Genomic DNA, 11,099 nt, shown 5'->3' with positions numbered 1-11,099 from the left:
AGAGAGCCATGTTTCGTGAGCAGTGAAGTTTAATTTTCACTTATTTGGATTTCTTTCTTCAGTAGCTTTTAAACAGTGGGTGAAAAAGGGTTACAATTGAAAACCATCTTCTGTTTATCTTTTGTCTGAAATTGATGTAGCACACAAGTTCTGTAAACTCTTGTAACTACTATGAAAGTTGAACAACTGTAGACAAACAACACTGCAGTGACAATCATCGGGGTCCAAGCACTATGTACCATTATAGAGTAGTAGAACACAAATGACAGGCAAACTCTTAAAATGGACTCTTTTTATAATAGATGTGGGGTCTCAGATGGAGATGTCTGCCAGATTTCTTGGCCTTTTGACCTTGGTATGTTAAGCAGCAGCAGGCTTTAAAAAATTTGTCCAAAATTGTGGACAATGCATACATTTGCCTAGTTGTTTACCCCATGAACTAAATAATTCCACAGTATTTACCCCTGTATTTTAGTCTCAGAGTGCACCAGAATTTTCTTGTTAAAATTATGAACATGGGTTTCCTGCCCACAGGGAATTGGTCTGTACATTGTGCAGCCCAAGTAACTATGCAAAAAATATATAATGTTAGCAACTGTGTAATAACAAGTCAAGTCAAGTCAAGAGGCTTTTATTGCCATTCCATCCATGTACAAGTACACAGTGGAGTGAAATTACATTCCTCCAGGAACAAGGTGCAACAAGGAACAAAAAGTACAACGTGCGAACGTGCAGACATAAGTGTGCAAACAAAAGATTAGGCCAGAAACAATACAATAAATACAATAAATTAAACAGACATTAGACACAGTAAACAGATAAGACAGTGCAGCGCCGACACAGCACTCATTTCTGAACATGAGGTATGAAATTTAAATATTACATAGTTGGTAGTGGAATAAGGTGTTAGATATCTCTGCACCTTATTCCTCTACCAACTATGTAATATTTAAATTTCATAACTGAGCAGTTATCAAATTAGTAATATAATAATAGCAGCCCTTATACATCCTTATCATGTTCAGTAAATTGCAGTCAGTTGGGTGGTGATTTACTTGTAATTTGCTGACCCTAGTCAACAAACATTTATTTGATGTACAGTACCATGCAAAAGTCAGATACCACCCTTCATTTATTTTACTTCCAGTCAAAACAGATGTGAAGTACAAGCTATTCATTTTTCAGCATCAGGAAAAAAAGCAGCAAACATTTTTAACTGAAAATTACTCAACTAAATATAATATCAGATTTTTCAGTATTTAGTGTGCTTACTCCTTGGCTTCATTACAGCTTCCATTCTTTTCAGGAGTCCAGTTTCTTTGTCTTAGAAGTTGCTTGCACTTTCTGCTTCTGCTTCTGCTTCTCACAAGCCAAATTATCACAAAACATTGAGATTTTTGATTTGCAAATGTGCTTCTTTTATGTCCATTTCTATTTCTCAGTCAGCTGTGTTCTTATCAGATATACAGTTGTATGCAAAAGTTTAGTACCCCTGGTAAATTTACATGTTTTGTTGGTTTTCTAAGTAAAATAAGTTAACACATCTACAGGGAGAACAGACTTACATATGCCATTTTCCAGGTAATTTTAGTGCACACTTTGCATATATATATATATATATATATATACAAAATGTTCTTCTGTACGTTGCATGCAATTACACACTTCCACCAGAGATGTCTCCCCGAAATGTACTTAGTGTAACTTTTAGGTTAGGCTTTCTCTTTTGAATGAAAAAAATGCTTTTAAGAGGACCGTTTAAAAATGTATTTAATATGAAGAGTACATACATTTAGACTTTAAACATACCTAAATACATACTAACTGTATTATTTGGAAGCACATATGTGTATTTATAGTGTAATTAAGCTGTGATTAAGCAATTTTATGGGTGCTTTTTGATCAATGTAATTTGTACTTACACTGTAAAATATACAAATACAAAATATACTGATACACTTCAGTGCTACTTATTGGGTTATACTGCAACTAAAATTCACTTAAATACATGTAAACTTCAAAATCACTTATTACACTTAGTTATATTCAACAAATAAAACAAGTATTTAACTGTAGTTTTGGAAAACATAATTTATTATACACTTAAACATATTATCAAGAATAAGAATACAACTTTATGCTTACAAGTGCTGTTTTGTTCTAAACTGAACAACTTACGTTGCAACAAAGAACATAAGCAATCAAGTTAACTTAAGACACAAATTCTACATATGAAATATATTTTAAATGTACAATACAAAATACATAAATTTGGGTATACCCATATTTGATTGCTAGTTAGTTTAAGGTTATATTGCAACTGAAATGCAAGCAAAATGTATTTTAAAGTGTCATTGCTTTAACATATACTGCTAAATAATGCGCTTATGTTGATGAAGTCAATTAAATAGACTTTTATTTAAGCACTTTTAGAAATACTTGTTACATGTTACTTTATATACACAAAATTAAAACAAAAACAGCTTAGTATTCTGTAAACATTTCAGGTTTACTATTCATGTACTTAAGCGTGCTGCTTTTTCACAAAGTGTCCAATAGTACATAGGAAAGTGCATAACTAAGCATGACCTTCCAGAGTGCAAAAATGAAGCCATTCTAGAAGTAGAGCAGCTCAGTTTTGAACAAACTAAAAGTGAAAGTGTTCCAAGATATTTCAACATGTCTCTGGACTGAACTAGTACAAAGCAGTTGTTGCTTAAATTGCGTAATATATAATCTGTAATCTCCCATGGCAGCTTTGTTGAAGATAAAGGGCTGATAATAGGCTCTATTTTATATCTCACTTGACTTGTTTTCAACATTTAATTCATAAGCAATTGTTGTGTACATATCTAAATTGACATGTGTCAGTTGTGTAGGATTGTTTAACATGAAGAAAGCTGCAGTCGTCCATTTTATTTGTCCCTGGTCGTCATTGTGGAGAGGTGGGAATTGTTTTCAAAGCAGGAGGTTCTCACTTCCCTTTTCACCTGTCATTGCTCACTGCAGGGCAAAATTTCACACACCAGAGACATCAGTGCCATAGTTTATCTACTGACTAACCAGATAGTTAAATGAAAAAAGTATATATTTTTGATTGTATTCAATTACGAAAAATACCAAACCCCATTCCCAGAATGGCCACTTGGGGGCTTGCCGTGCCCTACTAACCAATCTTCTTTTTCAGATACCTCTGCTAGCATCAGCACTGCTTTGACGGTGACTTAGCAGCCAGCCAACACTGAAATAGACAGCCAGCATGTTCAGGCACCGAGTCTGATTGTAACGAGCTACTTTGTACAGCGTGACGACCGAACACTGTGGAAGAATACTGTCAATTTTAATTTGGTCACAAAACTGTAATTAATTGTGAAAGAAAGAGTGAAACGGTGAACGTCTTCCTGATGTCTCTTTGTCTGATGCTGCTTGATGTCCTGTAGTACGATAGCGGAGATACGACAAGTTACTCGGCTAACTGTCACCAGACACAGGCCTAGGGTTACCCTTACCAGAACAAAAAGTGAAATAGAATAAATAAATTTTGTCTGTTTGGTTCTTAGTTCCATATCATAGAATATTGGCTAATTGGTTTTCCTCTTGTAAATACAGCAACGACAGGGATTACAGATGCAGTTAACAATACCACAAGTGACATCACCACAACGATGACCAGCCTGGACAACATCACAATAACTACACTAATATTGCCCGACACAACAATGGCTGACACAACAACAACACCAGTTACAACAACAACACCTGACACAACAACCACGCCGGTCCCAACAACCACGCCAGTCGCAACCACGCCAGTCACAACAACCACGCCGGTCACAGCAACCACGGCGGTCGCAACCACGCCAGTCACAACGACCACGCCAGTCACAACGACCACGCCGGTCACAGCAACCACGCCGGTCGCAACCACGCCAGTCATAACGACCACGCCAGTCACAACGACCACGCTGGTCACAACAACCATGCCGGTCGCAACCACGCCAGTCATAACGACCACGCCGGTCACAACAACCACGCCGGTCGCAACCACGCCAGTCACAACGACCACGCCAGTCACAACGACCACGCCGGTCACAGCAACCACGCCGGTCACAGCAACCACGCCGGTCGCAACCACGCCAGTCACAACGACCACGCTGGTCACAACAACCATGCCGGTCGCAACCACGCCAGTCACAACGACCACGCCAGTCACAACGACCACGCCGGTCACAGCAACCACGCCGGTCGCAACCACGCCAGTCACAACGACCACGCTGGTCACAACAACCATGCCGGTCGCAACCACGCCAGTCATAATGACCACGCCGGTCACAACAACCACGCCGGTCGCAACCACGCCAGTCACAACGACCATGCCGGTCGCAACGACCACGCCGGTCACAACGACCACACCTGCCACAACCACCACGCCATCTACATCAAGTCCTACTACAAATACTGCCACCACTCGTCCCTCCACTCTTGAGTGTAAGAATAATGGCAGTCTACAGAATTATGCCTCTACAGAGTTCTGCCTCTGTCCTGATGAATACACTGGAAAGTCTTGTGAAATACGTAAGTCATATTATCTTTTCATTTTTCTGCTTTTAAGTAAACATCAATCTATAATATTATGGCATAACCATAATTACAGTCACTTAAGTGATGTAGTAGTCCTTTTAGTCTGATTTTCTATTTAACAATATCTAGAGAACCAGTTTCATAAAATCACTTGCTCAGTGGTATACAGCTCTGTGCAAAAGTCAGAGACCACCAGTCACTGATTACATTTCCAGTCAAAAATTAAGTTGAAATTATGCAATTTTTACGAATATTTCAGAAAAGACATATGATTTTTCAGGAGATATTTTAAGGAGGTTAGATACAAGAGACTCCACTTTCATAAGGAAGTGAAAAGTTTAGGAGTTTCCAAAACTGGAGTTCAGAAATTGACTAAAAGCTACAGATAAAATGTGACTCTTAACAACCACCTGGAAGACCTGGTAGACACCAAACACTGTCCCCATCAGATAAACAGCACTTAAAGCTTTCATCTGTGAGAGAGAGGAGAAAATCAAGCTGCTTCATATCTGAAAACATCCACAGGTGTTTCTGTCCATCCTTCCACTGTGAGAAGACAACTCAGCGCTATGGGTCTGAAAGGATGTGTAGCTGTTCAAGAAGAACCTCACTGAGAAAAGAAAATAGACAAAAAAGAATGTTTGCACTAATCCCACAATTGGGATTATTTTGATCGTGAGAAGAAGAAAATGTACCAAAGTTCGATGGAACTTAGGAGTAGTGAAAAAGTATCCCTGTTAGATAAAGGCAAAAATAGACACACTAAATACTGAAAAAACATTTGACATTATATTTAGTTCTTTTTCATGTCAGTGAAAAATAGATAATTTGTAATTTTATATATATGCCCCCCCGACAAAAAATCAGTCACTTTGCGTGTTAAGGTGGTAGTAACTTCAGGCTCCTGCACATGGCGTTGCACAAGGGTGATTGGGCTCTAAATACCTGCAGGGTGTGACAGGATTCATAGATTGAGAAAAGGTGGTACAGTGCAGTGAATGTCTTGTTCGATGTGTGGAAAATGGGTCGCAAAGCAGATGTCAAGAATTGTCATTTCGGAATACAGGGATGGGAATGATATGTTCCTTGGTACAATGATTTTCATTGTACCAAGGAACATATCATTCCCATCCCTGTATTCCGAAATGACAATTCTTGCGTTCACAGGGCTGCAAATGTGACTGATTGGCATGATGAACATTTAGGAGCTTTCACACACCTGGACTGGTCACAAGATCCTCAGATTCCAACCCTCTTGAAAATCTGTGGGACTACCTGGAACAATAAGTAGGACACCAGGGAAATCTGGCCGAACTGCGCAATTCTTTGATGCAAGAGTGGCTGAACGTTGATGTTGGCTACATCCAGAAACTTGTCCAGTCCAGGCTTTTTATGTGTATAATGTGGTCTTAATTTTCACTGAATAATATATATATGTATATATATATATATGTATATATTATTCAGTGAAAATTAAGACCACATTATACACATAAAAAGCCTCTACAATTCAGAAATTTATAAAGATACTAGCCTAAAATTTTACATGCTATCTGCTGAATGGAAAAAAAATGCTCCTCCTCAGTACTCAGAATACCCAGTTCTTGAGTGGACTTGATTCTAGTCAGAATTAGCCAAAGATAGGAAGGGAAAATCACTGGAATGTAAGAAACCTCAAAGCTCTTATAGCTACCAGAAGTTAGAGTTTTTTTTCCTATTTTTGTCACATTTAGACATCGAGGGATTTTGTGTGTCATTGTATGCTGGAGAAATAAAATGTTAACACAACCCCCCACAAAAAAAAAAAATATTTCCTGACAAAAGATATTGTTTAGAATATTTTTTTTCTTGGCAGTAGCTCACTGTGACCGTTGTATGCAAATGCCCACGTCAACTTATATGTTTTGTACAAGTGCCAATAAGTTAACACACCTTTTACAGAGACCATACTTTCTGCATCTTTCTGCAAATTTAGTGCACAGTTTATTTACAATCTATTTACTCTATTAAAACTTAAACTGAGTAAAATAAAATAAACCATGACATTTGCACAGGCCACATTTTATGTTCTTTTTCCCCCGAAAATGTTGAATTAAGCAAATAAACAGTAACTGTGCATTAAAATGTGTTCTCTGTAGAGAATGTCTTCACTTATTTTCACCTAGAAAATTAACACAACATACATTGTGCAGTAATTTGACCAGGGAGTTGCATACAACTGTACGCAGTGACAAGTAAACAAACTGACTGAACGAATGAATGAACAGAAAAAAAAGAAATACATAAAAAAACTAAATAGTGTCAGTAGTGAAGATTTTGGATGTTTTCTTTCCGTTGTTTTCTTACAGCAAACTTCTGTCCTGAGAGTACTGTTGAGGGCTTGACGTTTCCAAAAACTGTCTTCGGCCAATTTAGTTACTCAACAGAGCAGTGTGAAGCAGGAACACAAAACGGTAAAGTACTACAACTTATTTACTATTATTATAATGATTCAATAGAAGGATTATTATTTCATAAAATAATTCATTTTATTATGTATATTTTGCTATTTTATAAAAATGACAGTAATGGTAAATCACACCCAAATGCCACAATACATTAACAGAATTTGACCTCATTCTAAAATGTTCATGTTTTGAAACATCTTGTTTTTCTTCTCTCTGTATTTGGATCTCATAGCTAATTTGCCAAAGGCCACCGCTCATTGCACAAATGGCACATTTGATAAGCTTCAGAGGCTGCAGTGCTCCTTAACTCTTGATATGATTAATGTAAATGTAAGTAAGGTTTTCCATAGACATTTTCCATCAGACATAGATTACCACCAGCCTGACAATGCCCCAATAACCAAGCATCATGCCCCACTAAACCCACTACTTCACACACACACACACACACACACATATATATATATATATGGAAATGGGGTTGTGTACATTTAAACACTACATTTACATTTAAAAGTACAAAGACGACATATCAAATGCTGAAACTGAGAAATTTTATAAATTTTTTTAAATATATGCCTATGTTGAATTTGACGGCAGCAACATGTTCCAAAAGTTGGAGCGGGGGCAGCAAAAGGGTAGTAAAGTTGTGTAATGCTAAAAACACCTGGTGGTTGATTGATAACAGGTCAGTAACATGATTGTAACATGAACGACATTTATGAATCGATTCAGAATCGTTAACGTCTGCATCGAGAATAGAGTTTTTCCCCCATCCCTAATATATATATATATATATATATATATGCTTTAAGCTGAGCTATAGCTGCTTTTTTTGCATCTCCGGCCAAAGTAGAAAAGTAGAATGGTTTCTTGTAAAATGTCTGTCAATGTTCGATTTTTTATGAGGCTGAAGTCAGCTTCTCATTGGCCAGCTTCTTGTTCGAATTTTTCCGTTCCACCTTAAATGGTGCCTGAGGCGCCAGAATGTAACTAACGAATGAAAAGCTCACAAACAAGAAGCTGACAAACAAGAAACTGACCTCAGCTACGTGACTTTAAGTAATGCTACGTCTTTAATTACAACTTTTTCTTTTTAGCTTTCAAGTGCCAGTCAGGCAGACAGGCAGCTGTTAGCATCCAACACTCAAATCCTAACATCCATTCCTTCCACTCTAACCGAACAAAACATCAGCGCTGCTGCCCAGATAGCCAGCAGACTGCTGTCCACAACAGGTATCACTGAGGTATGGTACTCCATATAACCCTATACACGTCATAATTCATCATGCTATATTTGTCAGCATTCACAACATCACTAGATGCAAGGAAACTAATTCCACACATACAAACATATCTTGTCCATGCCGTAACACTACCTCCACCATGCTTCACAGAATAGGTGGTATGTTTTGGATCATGAGCAGTGTCTTTCCTGTCTCATGCTCTTCCCTTCCCATTATTCTGGTACAAGTTGATGTTTGTCTTATCAGTCCATCTGTCCATAAGATGTTTCAGAACTGTACAGGCTTTTAGATTATTTTTGGCTAACTCTAATCTGTAATTGTTTTGAGGCTTACCAGTGGTTTTTTACTTGTGGTAAACCCCTGTATTTACGCTGGTAAGGTCTTCTCTTGATGGTTGACTTTGACACAGATACACCAGCCAACCTTCTGGAGGGTGTTTGTGATCTGGCGAACTGTTCTCAAGGGTTTTTTCTTCACTATCATCCATCGTCCTTTTTAGGAATGTTGATTTGGCCACACCTGATGTTTTTGTTATCTCTCTGATTATTTAGATTGAGAATGGCTTAAAAATGGCTTGATTCACTAGCAGTGCATTTCTTTGGATTTCCTGTTGAGAGTTAACAGCAACAGATTCCAAATATAAGTACTACACTTCAACTCTACTTGCAAGTGAATAAATAAGGGAATAACACACACCTGGCTATGGCCATAACCTTTGGGCCACTAAAAATGGGGGGTTATGTATGAAAATGGCTGTAATATCTTGACTGTTCACCCTATTTGGCTGTAAATACTCACTAATTACAGTCTTTACTTTGAGCTCATATTATTTCATTTCAGCTCCAATATGCTATGGTAAAAGGCCATCAAGTATAAATTATTAATTTTTCAGCAGAAAACATATTTAACAGAACTTATTGACAGCTACACATCTTTTCAAATGGCTTTTAAAGTGATACTTTTGCCACTTTTGGCAGACTAAGTTGAACAGGGCTCATGCTAGACCAATGGATAAATCATTGAGCAACCTAGGTGATGGAAATTGGACACTGTGTTCACAAATGGAATCACATGGTTTTCATATTCAGTTTATTATCTTATCTCCTGAAAAATGAATAACTTACTTAAAAGTACTTAATGGTCATTTTGACTGGAAATTAAGAGAGGGGTGGCCTCTGTCTTTTTCCCAGTACTGTACATTTTTTGACAGTAAAATTGTAAGAGTAAAAGTGTAACTGTGCTTTTTTTTTTTCTGTTTAGGACATCGAGTTGGCTGCAGTGACCACGGTCAGCCAGCTTCTTAATGCCAATGATAGCCAGTTCTCCACTACAACTGTTAATTCTACCAACAAGTACGGCTAATGATTTCACCCAAGATGTAGTTATTTTGTACCTGGATGAGATACAGCACAGCCTTGTATTGCAAGAGCCTCGGTCAAATGACATGTTTTGTTGATTTACTACAAAGATAAGTGAAAATAAATTCCTCTACGGGGGAAGAAACTTAACTGTGGTATTTTCCTGCACAATTTCTATTTATTTGCCAAGTTTAACATATTGGAAGAAAATAAAATACAATATATAAACTGTGCCAAATATCTAGCACAGGCCACATTTCATCTTGTTAAATTCAGCAAATAAACAGTAATTCAGCAGAAGTCTGTTTGCTGTAAAGGAGGTGTTAACTCATTTTTACAAATTAACATCGCATGTCATTGACATGAGCAGGGGTGCAAAGACTTATGCACATGACTGTATATGGTTTGCATGCTTGTTTGTTGTCTCCACAGCCTCACCAGAACTCTGCAGAGTTTCTCATTGAGCTCAGGAAATGCAGGATCACAGCTGGTGCAGCCAAACCTGGCAGTACAATCACTACAGTTCAATCCCACTGGAACATCAGTGGTCCAGTTCACCGCTGTTAAAGGTCAGTGTGGCTGGAGAACACTTTCAGGCTTTCACAAGTCTGCCAGTATCTCTACCTTTTTCAACAGTGGTGTAGTTGCTAAAAACAGCCCAAAAATAAGAAAAGATATAATATGCCTTTAAGGTAATTCTAATTGTAGGTTAGTGGTAAACATGGACGGCTGGCGCTTGTTAAATTCAGTAATGTATCTAGAACCCCCAGAAGGCCTAAAATTATGTTTCTCCTCAAAAGTAATTGGCTGGTTCCTAATACACCTTTTTCACACTTTTTACGTATATGAGACTAGAAAAGTCCACAAAGATGTAGTTCGTACTCTGGAAAGGTTTTCATATTCATAAATGAGCTTGATAAGATGGTGGAAGACAGATTAAGATGATCGCAGCAGAGGCTTGAGTTCAACTCATAGTCGGTAACCACAAGCAGAAGGTCACATGCTGCAGAGAGGGGTTTGGGCAGGGTTGGCTGTAGGCTCAGCCATGTCAGGAGGAGGCATGACAGGTAGAGCCATGTTCGAAGCCGTTGTAAATTCCATGATGTACGCACACCTATGACCGCCTCACAACAACTGAATTGTGTATTACTACGCCACCACACAAAAACCCTTGTGCCGTTAGCGTAATAATCCTTGGATCCCATGCTGCTCGCATGGACCACTGAGTATATTGATGAAGTAAGAACCCATTTTCTCTTTAAACTGAGGGGCTGGCAATTATGTTCTTAACTAGAATTAGGCTGGTCAGCTAGCTAACAGGCTAATAGATGGCCAACAGCCTAAACAAATCTATCCTTAAAGAACTTACGGTATGAATAACTGTAAAACAGCAGTGAAAAAGTCTAAAGAATGTCACTTGAATGACTTGATGTCTGCGTTTCAAATGTCTGCGTTTCAGTCAGAAG

The 11,099-nt window shown here is 38.1% G+C and overlaps 1 protein-coding gene across 1 annotated transcript; it reads left to right on the top strand.

Moving 5' to 3' along the window:
- Positions 1–4,289: 4,289 nt before the first annotated feature.
- On the top strand, positions 4,290–10,139 carry LOC118804564 (adhesion G-protein coupled receptor G7-like). The gene is made up of 5 exons (XM_036565064.1): positions 4,290–4,575; positions 6,930–7,034; positions 7,261–7,358; positions 8,129–8,275; positions 9,536–10,139. Exons 1-5 carry the CDS (start codon positions 4,290–4,292, stop codon positions 9,635–9,637), a joined length of 738 nt encoding a protein of 245 aa, XP_036420957.1. The 3' UTR covers positions 9,638–10,139.
- Positions 10,140–11,099: the final 960 nt, after the last annotated feature.

Source organism: Colossoma macropomum, unplaced genomic scaffold (genome assembly GCF_904425465.1).
Source record: "Colossoma macropomum unplaced genomic scaffold, Colossoma_macropomum, whole genome shotgun sequence".
In the NCBI taxonomy this organism is placed as follows: Eukaryota; Metazoa; Chordata; class Actinopteri; order Characiformes; family Serrasalmidae; genus Colossoma; species Colossoma macropomum.
The sequence above is the reverse complement of the archived record's forward strand: the minus strand, read 5'-3'. Positions and strand labels throughout refer to the sequence as shown.

Excerpts from the sequence above, each read along its gene's own strand:
- LOC118804564 (XM_036565064.1), top strand. The coding sequence starts at position 4,290 with ATGCCGGTCGCAACCACGCCAGTCATAATGACCACGCCGGTCACAACA. Across the intron at positions 7,035-7,260 it reads TGAAGCAGGAACACAAAACG|CTAATTTGCCAAAGGCCACC; the intron begins GTAAAGTACTAC and ends TGGATCTCATAG. Across the intron at positions 7,359-8,128 it reads TTGATATGATTAATGTAAAT|CTTTCAAGTGCCAGTCAGGC; the intron begins GTAAGTAAGGTT and ends TTTTCTTTTTAG.